Source organism: Colobus angolensis, unplaced genomic scaffold (assembly GCF_000951035.1).
Source record: "Colobus angolensis palliatus isolate OR3802 unplaced genomic scaffold, Cang.pa_1.0 Scaffold390, whole genome shotgun sequence".
Lineage (NCBI taxonomy): Eukaryota > Metazoa > Chordata > Mammalia > Primates > Cercopithecidae > Colobus > Colobus angolensis.
In genome coordinates, this window is record NW_012117266.1 from 870,710 (window position 1) to 892,010 (window position 21,301).

Sequence of the window (21,301 nt, forward strand, 5' to 3'; positions counted from 1 at the left end):
GCGAGCCTGTTGGGTGTCTGTTCCTATTTGTTGCTTTAGCTCCTGTGGAAGATCCCGGGCAGGGAATTTTACAGTCTGATTTATTAGGGACTCTTATTTTCTTTCCCTCCTCCCCTTGTCATTTGACCCCTGGGATTTTTTTTCTCCTTGTGGTTGAAACATTCTTCAATTTAGTCTTTGTCCAGATTTTTTTTTTTCTTCTTTTCAGTGGGGGAGGAGGAAGGAGGAGGTGTGAGGGTAACAGGGCTGGGTCGGGGAGATTGGAGCTACAATTGAAGTAGCATTCACTGAGAAAGCTTCCGGTAATGCTGCGTGATTTGCAGTAATTAACTGAAGGGCCCCTGCTGTACTCTTTGAAAGAAGGTTATCATTGTTCTTGTTTGCACAGATGAGCAGAATGATAGAGTAATCAGGTTCAGGCCACAAAGGGAGGCATTGTCTGGGCAAAGATCATTGAGAAACTCTTGAGCTCTGGTCCAGCAGTTCTTCTGCCAGCCCTTTTTCTAAATCCCTTTGCTCATTTTGAGTCATTATTGTCTTGGAGGTAGTGGTTACTTTTGCAGTTTACAAGGCCCCAAGCAATTTAGAATACTGCTTATAAGAAACTTAAGTAAAGTGTTTTGTTAAACAGCCTAAACTAACTAGTCAGCTGGTTAACTGAGAATGTTTTTGGGTGTATGGATTTCTCTTTCATGCTCTCTTTGTCTGGAAATTGTAAACTGAAGACTTACCTTTTCTTTGTTGTCACCATGTTACATAGGATATGCTTTTGCTTTGTGGTATTTATGTATTTATTTGTTCAAGCAACAAATATATGTACGTGCCTGGCATCCGTCAGTTTTATCTTTGTGATTAGGACTATACTGAACAACAGAGTTCCTGTCCTCTTGAAGCTTACATTCTTGTGGGAGAGAAGGGTAAGAAATAAGTAAACAATTAACTAGAACAATTAACTAGACACGGTAAGTACAGGTATTGCTGTGTGTGTGAAGAAAGCAAACGGTAATATATGTCGACATATTTATACGGCTGCCTCTATGTATGTGTCACTATTAATGACTGGATTTGTTTATAAAATGACTGTATGACCGTGAGGCCAAATGGACATTTTTTTTCCTCTAGAATTAAAAATTTTTAACACCATTTATTCAGTGTTGACATAGTCATTTGAGCCTATGCATGTCTGCAGGTTATAATTTACTCGTTTTACAACCCTTGTTTACCTTTAACAGAGAAAGTGATGAAAATAGAGAAAATTTTGGCGTATCTTACGGTGTGTTTGTCTTGTGATTTTGTTCCCTGTGACATCTCCAGTGTAATCTTAGATTAAGATCTTTCTCATGAAAATTCCCACCAGTGTCTTGGATACCACATTTTTCTATGCCCTAATCTGGGTTGTTTTGTTTTTAACCTGCTAAGCTGAGAAAATGCAAAAATGCAAGACCTCTCAGCTCCCTCATCTTCCTATTTTTGTTTGGGTCCAAAAACCTTCCCTCTAATACCCTCGTAGAGAAGCTGTTTTGATTCCTGTTTTTAATGTACGTAGGGGTCCCTGCCAGTCCACCCATGGGGCTTCTGCGGTGTTTACATTGTCAATACTGAAGCCCCAGAGAGGCATGCCTTCCAACCAACAGGCCGACTGCTGGGGAGGCCCCTCATGTTACCAACAGTGCCTCATCCCCTACACTGCTGCCAATTGGCATCTGTCACATCGGGAGCTGCCTGTGTGGGAATCTACAAGTAGGTTCCAAGACATTCACCTCTGGCAACAAGAGAGTGGGTGGAGAAGTTTCATTTCAAGTCTGACTTGCTGTTCCTCTGGCCACTCCCTTTTTTTTGAAAGGCAAGCCCGTGGGTGGCCCATGGAGACATCTTCTGGCAGGAGTTCCCTTAAGTTCCTGGGACTTTGCTTTTGCCACCTGTAGGATAAAGTTCAAGCCTGAATGTTTTGCCTGGGAGGACTTTCTGGAGTCCTGGTGGAGATTCGACTTGAGCAATTATCCTGGTGACAGATTTACATTTAGGGTGTTCCCTTGTGAAATGCTTCTCTGGGTTCGTGCCACTGGCCTCCAGCCTGGGCAACAGAGGGAGACTCCATCTCAAAAGAAAAAGAAAAAGAAATGCTTCTCTGGGTTGCTGGTGCGTTGTAATATCTCGACAGAGTTTAGCTTTTGTTTAACAAAAAAATACAAATTTTCTTTCCCATTTACCTAAACGTAGGACACGTAAGTGATGGAAGTCTGGTAAGGTGCCTTCATCTTCAGTGAGCCCGGTCTCTTTTGTCTTGTTATTCTGCCATCCTTGAAAAGGCTCGGGTAGGGACATCCTTGACCACAACACACACCTTCCTTTTATCAGGAAAAAGAAAACAGATAGGATAGCGGAAAGGGTAACAGAAAACCCCCTCCCATTGAGCACAGTTCCTGGAAGTTGCAAATAGTTTTTTTGCTTATATGCCATTGACCAGAACTTAAGCCCAATCCATGCCCTGCTGCAAGGAAAATAAGTCATCTTAGACTTAGTGGCTGCATGCTCACTTACATTTGAGGTATTTGAGATTTTCCTTTTTTTTTTTTGAGACAGAGTCTCGCTCTGTCGCCCAGGCTAGAGTGCAGTGGTGTGATCTCAGCTCACTTCAACCTCCACCTCGTGGGTTCAAGCAATTCTCCTGTCTCAGCCTCCCAAGTAGCTGAGATTACAGATGACTGTCACCACGCCCGGTTAATTTTTGTGTGTGTGTTTTTTTTTTTTTTTTTAGTAAAGACAGGATTTCACCCTGTTGGCCAGGCTGGTCTTGAACTCCTGACCTCAGGTGATCCACCTGCCTCAGCCTCCCAAAGAGCTGTGCTGGGATTACAGGCATGAGCCACCGCACCTGGCCTACTTTTGAGATTTTTCTGACTAAGATGGAATAGAGGATGGATGTTGGGGGCCAACCATCAAATTGCCTGATTTTAAAACGTGATTATATCTATCCTAAGCAAACAAAATAGTAGAGATTGGTAATTTTAGATTTAACCTGGAAACCCAGGAACAAAAATCTGCTGTTTTTCCACTATTGTTGCTGACGCTTGAGCACCATTTTTCAGTAGAATGCAAAAACAACTCTGTAGCATTTGGAGAGAAAGCCTGGCTTATTTCCCTTGCTGTTGTAGTTCAAGCCTGTGACCAGAAGGACATGTCATTTTTGGAAACAGAACATACATGTTTTATTCCTATATTATGTATTTTTGCTGGTGATTTCAAACAAGGATTGAATTTGCCAACCTTTCATTTCCATTCTGAATCCATGAAGGGCTCTCAAAGTCCCAGTATATCTGGGTCATGGATTAAATATTTTAGGCGTTGGGGTCAGGGTAGGCTGGCATGATGGAGGAGGGTTTTTTGAAGGGTGGGACTTAAGGGGGCCCCAAGACATAGGTGGATGGTCCTGACGCATCTCCCTTGTGGCTGCCTGTCCTTGCCATCCTCAGGTGGCAGCGCGCACTGGTGAAACTGGAGTGAGAAGACGTACTCAGGCCATGTCCAGATCCGCAAGCAAGCGAAGGAGCAGGTTTTCTTCTCTGTGGGGTCTGGATACTACCTCCAAAAAGAAGCAGGGACGTCCAAGTATTAATCAGGTAGGTTCCAGAGCAGATGAAAAGCGAGCCCACACAGATCGCTTCTGTGGCCACTTCAGTTTGGGATGTATGTGTTTCTTCATTGAGGCTGAGTGTTATTTAAAATCAACTAGTTGACACAAAGAAGCTAGCTGTGCTAGACACTTTTAATAGGTAATGCATACCCATAACGTTGAACTCTACTATTAGTCTGTCACCAAGCTGCAGTTTCCCACCTGCATCCTTTCCAAACCCTTGTTAATTACAGACCTACTCAAAGCGCACAATTCACCCGGAGTCTTCAGGAAAAAGCAGGGCTCTGCAATGAAGCCAAGTGGGCACCTGAGTGCAGTCTTTTTTTTTTTTTTGGGATGGAGTTTCACTTTGTCACCAGGCTGGAGTGCAGTGGCACAATCTCGGCTCACTGCAACCTCCACCTCCCTGGTTCAAGTGATTCTTCTGCCTCAGCCTCCCGACTAGCTGGGACTATGGGCACGCACCACCACGCCCGGCTAATTTTTGTATTTTTAGTAGAGATGGGATTTCACCATATTGGCCAGGCTGGTCTTGAACTCCTGACCTCGTGATTCACCTGCCTTAGCCTCCCCAAGTGCTGGGATTCCAGGTGTGAGCCACTGTGCCTGGCCATGCTTTTTAAGGTGCCTTTGGCACTGCATGAAAGGCATCTTCCAGGGAAATCTGATTATTCTCTGCCCTTGACTTTTTGGGGTTGACATTAAATGGGCAGATCCTCTGCCTACTGGAACGAGGAGCCAGGAATCCGAGAGAGCTTGCCCACTGCCACGGCCTCCTTCTGCTCAGGTCCAGGGGCTGGAACGGGATTTCGGTATGTCATGAGGGCACAACGTAGCCTGGTGCCATGACGGGTGGTCCGCTGACCATGTGCAGCCGCCCAGTTCTTACCCGTTAATTTGACTTCTTTGACTTCTTCACTCGCGAAGGCCAGTCTCCTGCGGGGGTTACTCCGGGAAACTCACTGTCTGTTGTTATTGTCCTCCTTGCCCTTTGACTTTGAGAAATGAGTAGCTCCAGAACTGCTTGTTTAGATTTGAGGGACTAAAGGTACATGAGCATCTGTAGTCTTTTGGAAGAAGAATGTCCTGTTTCTGGGCTGCAGTGGCTGGAAAGTCAGGCCTTCAGCATTTTGGAGGTCATGACTAAGACTGCTAGTTTGACCTCTTCACCCTGTGCCCTTACGCAAAATGAGAAGACGTCATCGACTGACTTGATAGAATGATCTCTCTTTTTTTGCTCTGACAGTTCCAGCCATTAACTTACTTAAGAAATGAATTTTAGAAAAGAGATTAGTCCTGAAAGCTGATGCACTGAGTCCCTTAGCTGACTATGATACTCACTGGCTTGTTTTGTTTGTGATGGAGCCTCACTCTGTCGCCCAGGATGGAGTGCAGTGGTGCAATCTTGGCTCACTGCACCCTCTGCCTCCCAGTTAAAGCGATTCTCCTGCCTCAGCCTCCTGAGTGACTGGGATTACAGGTGCTCACCACCACGTACAGCTAATAGCTAATTATTTTTATAATTTTACTAGAGACAGGGTTTCACTATGTTGGCCAGACTGGTCTCAAACTCCTGACCTCAAGTGATCTGCCTGCTTCGGCCTCCCAAAGTGCTGGGATTATAGACGTGGGCCACCACGCCTGGCTGATACTCACTGTTTCAATGTGGCATTTCCCTATCCTTGATGGAACCTGCAGAAAGCAGATGAGCAAATGCTAAGCGAGTGTGAGACTGAAGCAGTTTTGCAGTTTGTCCTGTGGTCTTTGGGGAGAGTAGATCATTGAGCTTTCTTCCATGGGTTTTGCTTTTATGTAAATCTAAAGAAAAAACTGTGGAGGAAAGTCAACATTTCATGAGAAAAAATCACATAAGAGACTTGATGGTTCTCAGTTAAAACCTGCAAAAGGAGGACATGAATGATCAGCATTTCATTTTTTGTTGTTGAGACAGAGTCTCACTCTGTTGCCCATGCTGGAGTGCAATGGCGTGATCTCAGCTCAGTGCAACCTCTGCCTCCCGGGTTCAAGCGATTCTCCTGCCTCAGCCTCCTGAGTAGCTGGGATTACAGGCGCCGGCCACCACACCCGGCTAATTTTTGTGTTTTTAGTAGAGATGGGATTTCACCATGTTGGTCAGGCTGGTCTCGAACTCCTGACCCTGTGATCTGCCCACTTTGGGCTCCCAAAGTACTGGGATTATAGGCGTGAGCCACCACGCCCGGCCCATTTCTCTTCTTTTGGGAGGTGGTGGTGTCACTGTGTATGTATCTTCTGCCCTGAGCGTTGGCTCAGCCCACTGCTTCTGGACTTCACAGTTTGGACTTGTTTTCTAGCAAAACCCTTTGTTCATGTGCTTCTGCTTGATTGGCACCAGGTTACGTTACCGCCAATTTCTACTGAAATATATGACTGAATTTAAATGGATTCAATAGAATGTTTTAACATTTTTCTAAAATCAAAGCACAATGTAATGTCAAACAATTCTTTTAATTTTTAAGTATGAGGTTTTTTTTATTATTATACTTTAAGTTCTGGGGTACCTGTGCACAACGTGCAGGTTTGTTACATATGTATACTTGTGCCATGTTGGTGTGCTGCACCCATCAACTTGTCAGCACCCATCAACTCGTCATTTACATCAGGTATAACTCCCAATGCCATCCCTCCCCCCTCCCCCCTCCCCCCTAAAGTAGGAGTTTTTAAGAACCTTTTGCTTAGCCATAAACATCCCAGTAGAAATCTACTCATTAATTCTGTAATTTGAAATGGACAAAAATTATGTTTTTTTTTTTTTCTTTTTTTGGCTAGGCGTGGTGGCCATGCCTGTAATCCTAGCACTTTAGGAAGCAAAGGTGGGAGGATTCTTTGAGGCCAGGAGTTTGAGACCAGCTTGGGCAACAGAGCAACACCCTATCTCTACCAAAAGTTAAAAACATTGTATGTTTTTGTATGTTTTATTTGCATGGAGGAAAGGCTTTTTCTTAATTGTGTACATTATCCTGATGCTACATGGTATTCTAATTTTCATGATACCTTTAAGTTAGCAGGATTGATTACATTTCAAAGAAGAGACAATTTTCTATTTTTTAAATTAAAAAAACTCTATGTTGCCATGTTGAGGTAAAAAACTATAATATTCTCATGCTCTACTTAAGAAAGTATTACAAAGCAAACATTTTTATTTACAAGTATCTGGTCGGGTATATGAGGCTATAAGAGAAATGCTTTATTGTGAGTTTATCTAGCTCGTTGCTTTTGCTAGTTTCTTTTATTTATATTTATATTTTTCTCTTTCTTTTTTTCTTTTTTGAGACAAGGTCTTAGTCTGTTGCCCAGGCTGGAGTACAGTGGTGTGTAGTCTCAGCTCGCTGCAACCTTGACCTCTAGAGCTCAAGTGATCCTCCCACCTCAGCTTCCCAAGTAGCTGGGACTCCAGGAACATGCCAGTATACATGGCTAATTTTCAAATTTTGGAGAGACAGGGTCTCACTCTGTTGAGCAAACTGGTCTAGAACTCCTGGGCTCAAGCAATCCTGCTGCCTCAGCCTCCCGAAGTACCAGGATTACAGATATTAGCCACCATGCCTAGCCTATTGTCTTTCCTTCTTTACTTTTTTTGAGATAAGGTCTCCCTCCGTTGCCCAGATTGTAGAGCAGTGATGTGATCTTGTGATCCTCCCACCTTAGCCTCTGGAGTAGCTGGGACTACAGGTACACACCACCATGCCTGGCTAATTTAATGTAATTCTTTTTTTTTGTAGAGATGAAGTCTCACTATATTGCCCAGGCTAGTCTCAAACTCCTAGGCTCAAGCAGTCCTTCCGCCTCAGCTTCCCAAAGTGCTAGGGATTATGGGCATGAGCCACCATACCCAGCCTATTTTCTTTAAGTAGAGATGAATTATCCAGATTTGAGAGCAAACTTTTTTTTTTTTTTTCCAAACTGTCAAAGACATAGGGAAGTGATCTAGATAGAGGGATGTGTTTTTCCAGGTCTGCTCCCGTAAATTATTGTACCTGCTTTGGGATTTGATGTAGGAGTATCTGAACATGTGTGAAAGGTTTTGTCATAGCCATGCCCATTTCCTTCCCCCTTCCTAGGTTTCGTATGCCCTGTTGCCCAGATTCCTTTTTAAGATGGTACTTTTGTATATGCAGGTGTTTGGAGAGGGAACCGAAGCTGTAAAGAAGTCTTTAGAAGGAATATTTGATGACATTGTTCCAGATGGCAAGGTAAAAATAAACGTGTGTTTTCTTTTCTAAAGGTACCACAAATGCATCAACACATACATGGTGCCGTGTTGTCTTGAGCTACTAAAATTAAGTAAACTCAATATTAAAAACTGAAATGATCAGTTTTTAAAAGTTATGTAATAAGTCAACAAGAGATGGAAAATCATTTTATATCTAAAACTGAGTGGTAGCGAGAACATTCTCCTGCTGACATCACATTTCTCATACTTACCATTCGATGTGTGAGTTTCTAACTAGAATGTAAGAGGAAATTTGGGTTCTGAATAGCTGATTATTTTATACCATTGCCAATTTCTTTCTGTGTACAACTTCTCTTCCAAAGAGGTGTGTTCTTACTACCCTCCCTCTCTGCCCACACATGCTGTTTTGCTCCCATTAGTTTCAAAGAACTGTTCTGATAGTGTGTTCTTTTAAAAAAGAAAAACAACAAAAATGCATTTGCCTCCCAAGTCAAGTATTCAATTAAATATTCGGCCGGGCATGGTGGCTCATGCCTGTAATCCCAGCACTTTGGGAGGCCGAGGTGGGCGGATCACAAGGTCAGGAGATCAAGACCATCCTGGCTAACATGGTGAAACCCCATCTCTACTAAAAATACAGAAAAAAATTAGCTGGGCGTGGTGGTGGGTGCCTGTAGTCCCAGCTACTCGGGAGACTGAGGCAGCAGAATGGTGTAAACCCAGGAGGCAGAGCTTGCAGTGAGCAGAGATGGAGCCACTGCACTCCAGCCTGCGACAGAGCAAGACTCTGTCTCAAAAAAAAAGAAAAGAAAAAAAGATTCACAGACTTGGTTCAGCCTTGTACTTGGATTTAACAGGGGCTTTCAAACTGCTCTGATTGAAAGCCCATAAAAATACTGATTTTTTTTTTTTTATTGGCCACTTTTTTCAGCCTCTAAATAAATAGATGTCTCTCATTTTCAAGACCCTAGTAGTGATACTGGGAGCCTGTTTGTGTGGGGGATGGGGGGGTGGTCTGATGTCGATAATGTGACCTTGGTGTGATCCTCTGGTTCTCAGGCTCAGAATCAATATGACAGAACTCAGCCCTCAGTTGCCATGTAACCAAGTAGTGTCAGTCATCAGTGGCTCAGCCTCATGTTGTAGATGGAACTGAGTTTCAGAATCCAGAGTGCCATGGGGAGTTCTGCTATTGGAGGGGGAAGAGAGAAGAGTGGTCATGGGAAGGCCTTTTCTTTCCTTCATACCCAAACTGCTAATGAATGATGCTATCCTGGATATAAAGGCCACTGTCTTTGGAAATACTCATCCATGGCCGCTGTCTGAGCATCTGTCTCTGATGAAATTTGAAGAAATTCAGTTTGGGGGCCTATGTGCAATGCAAGCATAGTTTTTGATGTTAACTTGGTCATTTCTGAGGTTGGACAGTTCATCTTGCATACCATTATTAGTACACATTTAATACTGAGATATCTTCTCTAGACCACAGAACTTGGAAACTGCAAAAGTTTGTCCATTGGATTTCTATGTAGCATTTTTGGTTTTCCATTTTTCCAAGATACCTCTTTCTCCCACATCCTGGCTAGAATGCCTTGTTCTCAGAGTGTTTAGATGCAAAACTTGGGTTGATTCAATGCTAAGGGGCATTTATTTAATGTGGCACGCTGGAACAGAGTCAGAAGATTCCAATTATAGTTAATGGGATTTAGGTATGTTGATTGCTTTTTGACAATTCCTGCCCTGGAGTCCAGCTTATCTGCTAAAGCAACTCTGTTTAAAGTCAAGGCTGAAATTACCTTCCGCAGTTGGATTTAGTTTAGTGGCTTTTACCAAAACGCTTTCCCCATTCTTGGATTCCATTCTTCTTATGAACAGAGGTTGTATTACCACCTCTCAGCCTTCATTGGGAAATTTGTTTCTTCTTGTAATTTGCTGATACCAGCCTTGTTCTTACTGATCAGTAGGTACATATTTACCAACTAATGGCCTGCTTATAAATCCATAATGAAGGCCTATTATTTAGCATATATTGAGCATCAATATTATGTTTACATTGCTGAAATCTAACATCATTCTTTCCTTGCTTACTTGTTGTGTGGGTGGGGGGCGGGAGGTGGGCTCCTAACATTGTATCCATCTAAGCAACTTAACATTGTATCAATCTCAGGAACATCCTCTGCTTCATCTGCTTAGCTTGCTTAGGTTTAACCCAGCTGCTGAAGGAGGACTTTGGACCCTTCTCCCACATTCACAAACTTCGTTTCACTCCCTGGTCCTCAGGCACAGTGATGGGGGGATACAGTGATGGCAGCAAAGGAGGCTTGTTTTTGCTACATTGTGCCATGAGGTTATCCATCAAGTTCTTTGACCTCCATCTGGAAAATGGAACTGTCTCTCTGTCCCCGGGGTCGTGCTGAAGGTCCAAGGAGAGCACAAAAATGATGCTGTCTATAAATGTAAATATGCAGTGCTAAAACATTATCTTTTTGAAAAAAAAATTATTGGCCGGGCGCGGTGGCTCAAGCCTGTAATCCCAGCACTTTGGGAGGCCGAGACGGGTGGATCACGAGGTCAGGAGATCGAGACCATCCTGAGCTACACGGTGAAACCCCGTCTCTACTAAAAAAAATACAAAAAACTAGCCGGGCGAGATGGCGGGCGCCAGTAGTCCCAGCTACTCGGGAGGCTGAGGCAGGAGAATGGCGTAAACCCGGGAGGCGGAGCTTGCAGTGAGCCGAGATCGCACCACTGCACTCCAGCCTGGGCGACAGAGCTAGACTCCATCTCCAAAAAAAAAAAAAAAAAAATTATTGGGGCATCATCATTGCTTTGAACTGTAAAGTTCACATGGCAGATATGCTTGCTGTAGGAATTCCCTGCTTGAAACTTGAAATGAGTTTGTGGAAGAAATAAGAACCATGAAGCTGAGCTGAATGGGTGACCCCTTTCTTTCTTTCTTCCAAATTTTGATGCCCACTCATTCATGCCGTGATCACCTATGGATGCTGTGGGCCAGGTGTGAAGCCTGCCTCACAGCTGAGGTTTGAAATCTCCCCATTGCACCATAAATCTGCTTTCTCAGTAGTTTCTCTCTCTCCAAGGGTTCCCCTGCCTCCTCCCACCACTGCCTCTGCTTCTGCCCTGGGCCATGTTCATAGGAATCGGTGATTCCTGTGTGCAGCCTGGGGATGTAGGGTTGTCAGAGCTCCACTGCTGGTGCCCTGCTAACTTTATTTCTTGTTATAGAGGGAGAAAGAAGTGGTCTTACCTAACGTTCACCAGCACAACCCTGACTGCGACATTTGGGTCCACGAGTATTTCACTCCATCCTGGTTCTGTCTGCCCAATAATCAGCCTGCCCTGACGGTCGTCCGGCCAGGGGACACTGCACGGGACACCCTGGAGCTGATTTGCAAGGTATGGAGCTGCTTTGGGTTGTTTCTCCAAGAACAGAATGGGGTGTAGGAATCTTCTAAGGTACACGTGGAAACCCAGAGTCATGTGGGAGAGGAAGGTGCTTAAAACACACCTCTCTTTCATTTCGAGCAGCATTGCATTCCTTTGTGATAATATTCATAATTATATTAGGGAATGCTTCACCTTTGGAAGGAGAGGAACTCTTCTAAGTAGCATCTTTCAACATGTGTGTTTGATAGATTTCTAATGCACGTATCACATGCTCATTGCAAACCTTTTAGAAAATCTAGGTGAAGAACACAACAGAAAATTAAGGCCACCCTTATTCACAAAATCCAAAAATAACCATTGTAAACGTTCAGACATTTGACCATTCATTCTTTTTCCCACACACAAACATGTACATGTGTTTAGTGGCATCATATTATGGGTACCGTTTTGTCACCTGCTCTTTAATCAGTAACCGATACACTATGGGCATCTTTAGAATTTGGGGAAATGGAAGGAAATATAAGTGTGACCTCCATTGGTGGGAAATTCCTCTTTTGTGAACACAGAATTAGCCTTTTTAGAAACAGGACAAATGATTGAGCTCCTTTTCTCTACTTTCACCTTAAACCATGGAAGAAATGCCTTGATCTTTTTCAAAGTTAACCTGGTTTCATTTTTCCCCCGATGGGCAGCCAGGTGAATGGCCTTAAGTTAGGGGAGAGAGAGGAAAGAAGAACTTTACTTGCATGCTTGTTTTTATTTTTACATAACGAATAGCATTGATAGTTCTATGTGGTAGTCATATCAGGTGTGAGCCTGAGAAAGAGCTGAAACTTTGCCATTGTACCCATGGAGGAAGTGAGGGCCTTAGCTGCTTGCCTGAGCTCACATCACAGTCAGTTGCAAAGGAGAGACTGAACCCACGTCTGGCTTCTCTACAGCTGGGTGCATCCTGCAGTGCCGGGAGTCCACAAGAACTCTCAGAACCTGGGTTTAGTCTTCAGGAAGGACAATCAGTAAGGCTCAGAAGAATCTAGAATATATTCTTAGGGGAGCGAATTGGTCTTCTTTGGGGCTGCTAAAAGAAAAAAAAATGAAAAGCTTTTCTATCACAATTTTATCCTAGAAGAAGTTGGGTGGATAAAATGACGTATTAAAGATCTCATCATTCAACACAATGTTTGTAAATACTGAATGACTTTCACTACCTCCACAAGTTCCTCAGTTTTGTAGTTCTACAATCAGCAATTTTTGTATTTTGAAAAAAGCAAATCACAGGCGGCTTTTTAAAGAAGAAACATGGCTCTTCATATGAATCAGGGAAATGGAACAGTCCAGCTCAAATTAGCCTCTTAAAATGTCTTATGGATGTGGAGGATAAACAGAAGAATCACTGGTTTTGGGCTGTAACCAAAGTCAGCCCTGACATGGATGTTAAAAATAAATGATAGCACCTCTCTATGTGCTTTGAATACTTCATGTACGAGGGTTCTAGCTTTTGGAGATAATGGTGTCTCTGTTCACAGTTTTTTTCATGTTAATTACTTAACAAAACTGGTCTGTAGAGGATTTCTGCATTCCTTTATTTATAGATTAGCACAGTTCTCTAGAGATGCGTTAACATTCTGCAGAGCTGAAGAGTTATTGTCAGATCCGCAGATGAAGGTGTTAAAAGTAGGACTTTCTGGCCTTTTTGTATAAGCCCAACTCTGGAAAGTGTTTCCAGAGGAATAACATGGCTTTGGAGCATCCTGCCCACACTGGCTTTCAACTCAATTGGGAATTGAAGGTTAAGCCAAAGTTTTCCAATTACCATTGATTGGTGGAAGATTGATCAATGAGTGAAGCAATGAATGATTGGCTCAATTTACGTATATTTCAAGCTTTTGCTTTGGAAGAAACTAGGGGAATGAAGAATAATACTGTCATTGCACAGTTAGAGACCATATCTAGATAATGTAGTGGACTGATGCCCTTTAAAGTGTTTGTTTCTGTCACTTGAAGGGTTTCTGATGGCATCATTAAGGTACAAAATCCCTTTCTCCAACAGTAAAAGTCCTGCCCAATTTTCCCTGGGCCCAGTTCTTTTTCCTAAGACACAGAAATAAAAGCAAAGACAACGTGGTGTGGAACAAGCTTTGTATCTCATGAGTTTATGCCGGGCACAGTGACTCACGCCTGTAATCCCAGCACTTTGGGAGGCTGAGGAGGGCAGATCTCTTGAGTCCAGGAGTTCGAAAGCAGCCTGGCCAACATGGCAAAACCCCATCTGTACTAGAAATACACATACAGAAAAAAATCTCATGAGTTTAAAAATGGAAGACGTGTGTGTGCATTTCAGAATTTGATGGTCTTTGGGAAAACGCCCATGTAGGAAAAGTGATACAGTATGCTCAGGGCCAGGTGCCTTCTAAAGCTTACTTCTTCCTTGGAAAACACCTTATTGTAATTAGTGGATCTGATTTTATTCTTAAGAGGGAAGGAGATAATGGGGAAAACAGTGCCCCATGTTATTAACAATCTAATATCGTGGTGAATATTTCCCCCCTGCCCCACTGAAAACAAAGATGATTGTAAAAGTGCCTGTCTTTTGTTTCATTATTGTTATTCTCAATGTCTGGTGATAGATGCTTTCTCTAATATTTAATAATCAATCTGTTTCTTCTGTCTCTTGCATTCAGCTCATTCTCTTTCCTATTCTATTTGATCCACATCATTTCACATCAGTTTGCCATCTGCCATCTGAGCACCAGTCAAGTTCTGGTATAGTAAAAGTTTCAAGATCTTCATTTCATATACAATTCATGTCAGAGATGTTACTGGAATGATTGTTGCTAAGTATAGCAGGTAACCATGTTGGCCTATAGGTTTTGGATATATTCTGATCGTTACAAGTACAAAAATAATTGCAACATATTTTCATTCGTTTATACCTACTGATATTATTCACATATGACCATGTGTCTCATGCTTTTACTACGTCAGCTATGGCTTTGGATAGCTATAACCATTGGCGTTTAAAGAAAGAAAACGTTACTTTGAAGGGGAGGGAAAATATCTTTAGAAATTCTACAATAGCACTTTGTGTGTGTGTATGTGGATGCATATTTCTGTATGCAGTGACTACATGTTTGTATTTCTGTATGCAGTAATTGCATGTTTATATGTCTTCTAGAAGTTTGAAATGGAAGAATATGAAGAGAAATGGAAGAGCAAAACATAATGGATTAGGAGATCTAAGGCAGTAAACTCTGAGACATGTTATCTATTTTAATTGGTGCAAACTACTGAAAATATCTACATTGTGTTTTGCTGTTTCATCCTTTGAAATAGTCATAGTAAGATGCGAATTTTAAAAACTATGCCAACTAAACTCAAAATTGTTGTACCGTAATACTTATGGTATAATTTGTGGCTAGATTGCCTCAAAATGAATCAAATGCTAGTAACTTAAGTACATGTACATTGGAAAACAAATTTATACCATTTAAATTTTTTCCTAAGTGAATTTTCCTTGACTGTTTTACAAGTCTGAATTTTCTTTTGAATTTTCACTTGAATGTTTTATGTCTAAAGCAGGGCCATACATTTAGAATTACTATATTTAGATATCCATTAACATTTGAAATTCTTTTGCACAAAGATGTATTCTGAACATGGTTAGTTGTTTGACTTGCTTTGATATTGACTAACAGGTATCTGAGGAGCACAAAATTGTTCTTGATAGTTCTGATGATCTGATTTAATTAATTCATTAAGATTTTCTTTTTATGTTAAACCAGCCATGATTAACAAGGGCTCATAACTCGGAACCTTTTACCAAAATAATAAGACACACTGGTATATATTTTGATCCACTGTCCTGTTTTGAGAGTAACTATTTACTGACCAAAATTAGGGCTCTTAAGTTACAAGTAAGACCATTATAATTTTTATGTTCGCTGCTTGTGCTGATTTTTTTTTTAAGTTATCAAGATATTATTGTAACTTAAACAAGTTTGAAAAATATGATGGTTGGTGGCAAGAATCTTTTTTTCCTTTTACTTATTTATTTTTTTGAGACAGGGTCTCACTCTGTCCCCCAGCTGAAGTACAGTGGTGCAGTCATAGCTCACTGCAGCCTTGACCTCCCAGGCTCAAGCAATCCTCCCACCTCAACTTGCGGAATAGCCGGCACTGCAGGCCCACCCCAACCCTGCCTGGCTAATTTTTGTATTTTTGATACAGACAGGGTTTCACCATGTTACCCAGGCTGGTCTCAAACTCCTGGGCTCAAGCAACTCGCCCACCTTGGCCTCCCAAAGTGATGGGATTACAGGCGTGAGCCACCACGCCCAGCCAAGAATCATTCTTATTACCATTACTATAGTTATCATTCTTTAGTTCTCCACAGTGCATTACACAATTTAAGTGAGGTGCCTTGACATTCTCTGCATGTATGTAGAAATGTTTTCAGCGCTGTAGCATTTAGGGGATGATGGAGTTCTCCACAGTCCACACCAGGACCTCCTTAGGCTATCTGTGCCTGACAGTGGGCTGTCTCTCACACTGAAGTTTCAGGAACCAGAATCTTCTTAGGTGAGGTTGCTGTTTTGGCCTGATTTTCTGGAAGACAGTCTGTTTCCGTGGCAGTCTCATTAAGGAGTGCCCACAAAGTGTTTATTAATGATGATGATAAGGTTTCCAAGTGGATTTGTTCCTGTTACTAAGAACCCATGAAATTTCATTTCTTTCCCTTCCGCCTCAGTCGGAAACAGATGGTGAACCAAAATTTTTGCTTCTAATTAAAGATTTCAGTGAGGACCCAGGTAGGTGGGAAGCATTTGCAGCTTCGATCTCTCTTAGGAAAACTTTTCTTGCTCAACACATCACCCTAAATATTAGTATTCTGTTGTTGTTTATTTATCTTGATTCTCCAGCAGTAGGTAGCACACTTAAAAAGTCCCTGTTTTATATTTCCCCGGGCTTTCACCTCCACCCTTATTATCTCTGATATCAACAATCATGGATCTGGTGGACATTGAGCATCCGGTCTCAAATACAGACAGTGAAAGGACAAAAGCCAGGTGCACTGGGACGTGTTCGGTAAATGGCATCTGTGTGCGGCACAGCAGGCTGCAAACTATCATGTTACTCAGGAGAGGAGAAAGGTTAGGGTTCCCAAGAATCACTGGTAGAAAACTTTATCCTTCTGCTATGTGTTCAGAGTGAACTCATTTCCACTTTCTGGAAAGGTGCTTTTGCAAGAATGCAGGTTGCCTGTCCTGCATGTACGTATTTATTTAAAATGCTAAACCACTGTTGCCTCACTTCCCACATCTACATGGCTTTTACTTGCAGCTGCAGACAGTCCTGAAGACTGCATTTATGTTTTGTTAGTTTCTGTATTCTCACTACTGCACAAGGTGTCTGGCGTATCTAAGAGTTCATTAGATATAACTGAATATATATTACTGGAATAGTTATTGGAATGCTGTTAGTTTGACTTTAAAAGTGTTATTTTGAGGGTGGATTAAGTAGAAAGAGTACTGAACCAGTTAAAAATTAATTTTATTTATTTTGAAATAATTCTTACCTGTAGAGCTTTGAATGTGAAGAGGTTTTATATTTACTTTGTGAAAAATTTCCAATTTGTATAAAAATAGGGAACAATGTAATAAATTCTCATGTATCTATCACCTAACATCTGTAATGATCGAGTTAAGTTTTATCTATTTACTCACTCCCACCCCCAGCTCTTATTTATTTTGGAATCAAATTCCAGATATTATATCATTTCTATCTATTAGCGCTTTAGGATATATCTTTAAAAGATAAGAATGCTTAAAAAAATTAATTGGTTTAAACATTTTATCTCTAGCAATATATTTTCATGTTGCTGTGTCACTTTCGGAGAGCATTTTCTTTTTTCCCTGTATCCTCTTGACTGTCTACTATAAAACCATGTTGCTGTTATTACTTATTCTTCAAAATTAATTCAAGGATTACTTTTTAGACAGAAAAAAAAAAATCTATTGTCCCATCCTAGACCGAAGGAGAAGCCTTGAAAATTTCAATTTTAGAATTGTTTTCTTTGAGCAAGTCATTCAGTGTGTTTCCATAGCTGGACACATGCCTGTTAGCACTGCCCCCGGAGAGAGTCTCACTTGGGGAGTATGTAAATAAGACTGAAGTCCAACACTTCACTTCGAGTAAGTCTTCACACTGACTTGCTTGCAAATGAACTGTTAACTGAACCACTGTCCCCATGTGGTTAAAAAAACAACTTTGCCCGGGCACAGCTTTCTTCTTTCATTGTAAATACAGTATTTTCTTGCCTTTCTTGTCACCCTGTTCTTTGATCACCTGTCTATGAAGTTATATTTAAGAACCTTTTTGATCTGCTGTGTTTTGTTGAAAATTTCACCAGTGTTAGCACAATGAATCAAATAAGAAGTGGAGATGTGAGTCAGTTGTTGCCACTAAATCCTGAGATACCCTCGGAATGTTACCGGTGTGTTCAATGAAAGTGACTTTAAAAGTTTGTATTTACGATGCAGACTTTTTAAGACGTGTAGAAACCTTATACCCCCATTTAGTATCAAAATCTCTATTGAGCTGGTTGCAGTGACTCACACCAGCACTTGGGGAGGCCGAGGCGAGTGAATCACCTGAGGTCAGGAGTTCGAGACCAGCCTGGCCAACATAGTGAAACCCCGTCTCCACTAAAAACACAAAAATCAGCTGGGTGTGGTGGTGGGTGCCTGTAATCGTAGCTACTCAGGAGACTGAGGCAGGAGAATGGCTTGAACCCAGGAGGTGAGCCGAGATTGTGCCATTGCACTCCAGGCTGGGCGACAAGAGTGAAACTCTGTTTAAAAAAAAAAAAAAAAAAACCACAAAAAACCTCTCTTGGTCATGGGAATACATAATATGTTGGTGGAGAACTAATTGTGCTTATTTACTATTGAACAGGCATTTTCTTTTTTTCTTTCTTTCTTTCTTTCGTCCCAGACACATCAACTGGATCATTGTGCTCATTACCTGCGCCTGAAATTTCTGATAGAAAACAAAATGCAGCACTATGTTCCGCAGCCCGAGGAAGACATCTATGAGCTGGTAATGTTATGACTGTTGTCCAAGCACATTTTATGGGAGATTATCTTCAAATTATGAGTGTTCTTGTGTTAATTGTAGTTGGTGGAGTGGAACGAGTTCAGAAATAAATGAGCTTCATGCAGAGCCCTTAAGTTGGTGGAGATGGCTTTACTTAGCTCAGTATTTCCAGAGTAGCATGACCACGTTCGTTTACATAAGAAGCAGTGCAGTGCTATCATGAGAAGCAAAATCTAGAGCTTTCTCTTACATTGAACTTGAGTCATTATTGTAATACTAGCTTTCCTTGCATTGGCAGTCTTTTATTTTATTGTATTTTGGTGTTTTTATTTTGTTGTTTAGAGACAGGATCTCACTCTGTCACCGAGGCTGGATGGAGTACAGTGGTGTGGTCGTAGCTCACTGCAACGTTGAGCTACTGGGCTTAAGTGATCCTTCTGTGCCAGCTTCCTGAGTAACTGGAACCACAGGCACATAGCACCATGGCCGACAAACTTTAATTTTTTATTTTTATTTTTATTTTTTAGAGACAGGATCCTGCTTTGTTGCCCTGGCTGGTCTTGAACTCCTGGGCTCAAGTGATCCTCCCACCTCAGTCTCCCGAAGTGCTGGAATTACGGTTTGAGCCACTGCGCATGGCCAGTCTTTTATTTTAAATTGGTGACTTAAAGATCGGCTGCTTGTCGTTACAGAAAACAGTGCTAATTCTAATTTTGTGTGACATCCGTAGGCATGTTGAAACTGCTGGGTCAAATCTTGTTGGGTGAAGAAAGCTGCCATCTATGTCCTAGTCTTTTGGAACTGTATTTATATAGCTTCTCGAGGACATTTACATATATTTGAGTTTGAACATACTTATGGGACTGGGGTTATGAATCAGACCTGCTTACTAATCATATGGAACTGGCCAAGAAAAAAAAAATGAAATGCTAACACTTAATTTCTAGGATTTTACACAGATTAGAGATAATACGCTTACTTGGTAAATTACAATGGTTGTTATTGCAGTAAGCCAGTGACAAGCTCTTTGCTTGTTAGCAAAGTGTTGCGTTTGTCAGTTCCAGGAAAGAAACATTTTGGGAGCAAGGCGCCTCTATTTTGGAGTTCCTGTGCTCTCTCTGTACTTAGTCATTCCTCTGGGGGCTCTGACTGCTTGCCATGGATGTGTGAATAACAGTGACTTCAGACAGGGTTTCACCACAGAAAGCGGAACTGAACGTTTAAACCCAAGTATTATTCTCTTTTTGGAAAAGGGAAGCATGATTTAAAAATGAGTAGGAAATTCTGTTTTTAGTCAACTTTATTGAGGTATATTTTACATTTAAGAAAACCCTCGCCAACTTTAAGGACACAATCCAATGAGTTTCGACAAATGTATACAGTTTTGTTTCCACTACTGCGATCATGCTTTGGAACATTTCTGTTACCTAAAAAGTTACCTCGTGCCCCTTTAAGGGCTTTTAAGGAAATACAAGAGAGGGTGTGCTTTTGTAACACTTTTAGCATGTTATGCAATAGAAGATGATGAAAATAATGAGCCCTTTTTAAACTATCACTTAAATCGGTAACTGTTCTGTGTTCAGTATGTTTTTTTTTTTTGAGACGGAGTCTTGCTCTGTCGCCCAGGCTGGAGTGCAGTGGCCCGATCTCAGCTCACTGCAAGCTCCGCCTCCCGGGTTCACGCCATTCTCCTGTCTCAGCCTCCCGAGTAGCTGGGACCACAGGCGCCCGCCACCTCACCCGGCTAGTTTTTTGTATTTTTTAGTAGAGATGGTGTTTCATCGGGTTAGCCAGGATGGTCTCAATCTCCTGACCTTGTGATCCGCCCATCTCGGCCTCCCAAAGTGCTGGGATTACAGGCTTGAGCCAGCACGCCCGGCCGTTCAGTACGTTTAACAGAGAGAGCTGATGTATTCTTTTTCTGTGTTCAGTACGTTTAACAGAGAGAGCTGATGTATTCTTTTTCTGGCCTAGGGAGAAGGCCAGTTCTTGGTGCTGCTGTATGAGTAGAGGAAAGAAAACCCTTTTTTCTTACTTAAAAAAGGGAAGTGCTTTCCTACTAACACTAGAAGAGTTATTAGATTACATATTTTGCGTCTTGGGGTTAATGAATATTTTGCATCCTGAATTGTAGGGATCTTACCTAACCAGGTTCCATGTTCGTCATATTTTACACACAAGAGGTATAGGTACTTCAGACATAGTTTTTGAAATTATATGGACTCATTTATTATTTTTAAGCCTTGCCCATTGTGTCGTCTCCTCCAACATAGGAGACTAAGGTGTGCCAAGCTTAGTCTGTTTGGATCTACAATTTTTGTATGCAGATAGCTATATATGTATTTTAAAAGAATCTAAAGTACAGGGAGACCATGGTATTATTTCTTGGCCTGTTGCAGAAAGTCTCCAGCCCATAGATCTCTAAGGATGCAAATGCCACAGTCCTGCAAAACCTCTATTTCGACCAAGGTTCTTAACTATTTTGTCCTTTGGATACATTTGGTAGCCTGGTGGAGCCTCTAGACCCCTTCTCAGAATGATATTTTCAATCGCATAAAATAGAATACATAGGCTTACCTGTGCCCTAAATATATTGAAATAGTTCTCAAAAATATTTTTTGAATTATAGGTAATATATGTTCTTATTTATTAGCTCATTAAATTATAAGACTTAATAGGTAGACATAAACCTAATAGCTAGACCATTAAATTACAAGACCTAGCGGTAGATCTAATAGCTACCACTGTTCTGAGGAACGATGAGAATAAGTAATATTTTGAGACATTAGCAGCAGCTAAAACATGATATGAAAATAACTGTGATTTCTGTTCGTGACAGAGTCACAGGCACTGCTACTATTTTACTATGTTTGTTGCCTACGTTCATTTAGGATAAAAGGAAATGCTGATTTTCAGTTTAAGGTTTATAAATACAAAGATATCGACCGGGC

At 41.5% G+C, this 21,301-nt stretch overlaps 1 protein-coding gene across 2 annotated transcripts in view; it reads left to right on the top strand.

Moving 5' to 3' along the window:
• TIAM1 (T-cell lymphoma invasion and metastasis 1) overlaps positions 1-21,301 on the top strand; it is a 357,887-nt gene that overhangs the window by 252,113 nt on the left and 84,473 nt on the right. For both annotated transcript variants that reach the window (XM_011954980.1, XM_011954981.1), the window contains exons 9-12: positions 3,474-3,620; positions 7,792-7,866; positions 11,094-11,264; positions 18,249-18,353. In XM_011954980.1, coding sequence (XP_011810370.1) covers positions 3,474-3,620; positions 7,792-7,866; positions 11,094-11,264; positions 18,249-18,353 — 498 coding nt within the window. The remainder of the gene's footprint in view (positions 1-3,473; positions 3,621-7,791; positions 7,867-11,093; positions 11,265-18,248; positions 18,354-21,301) is intronic.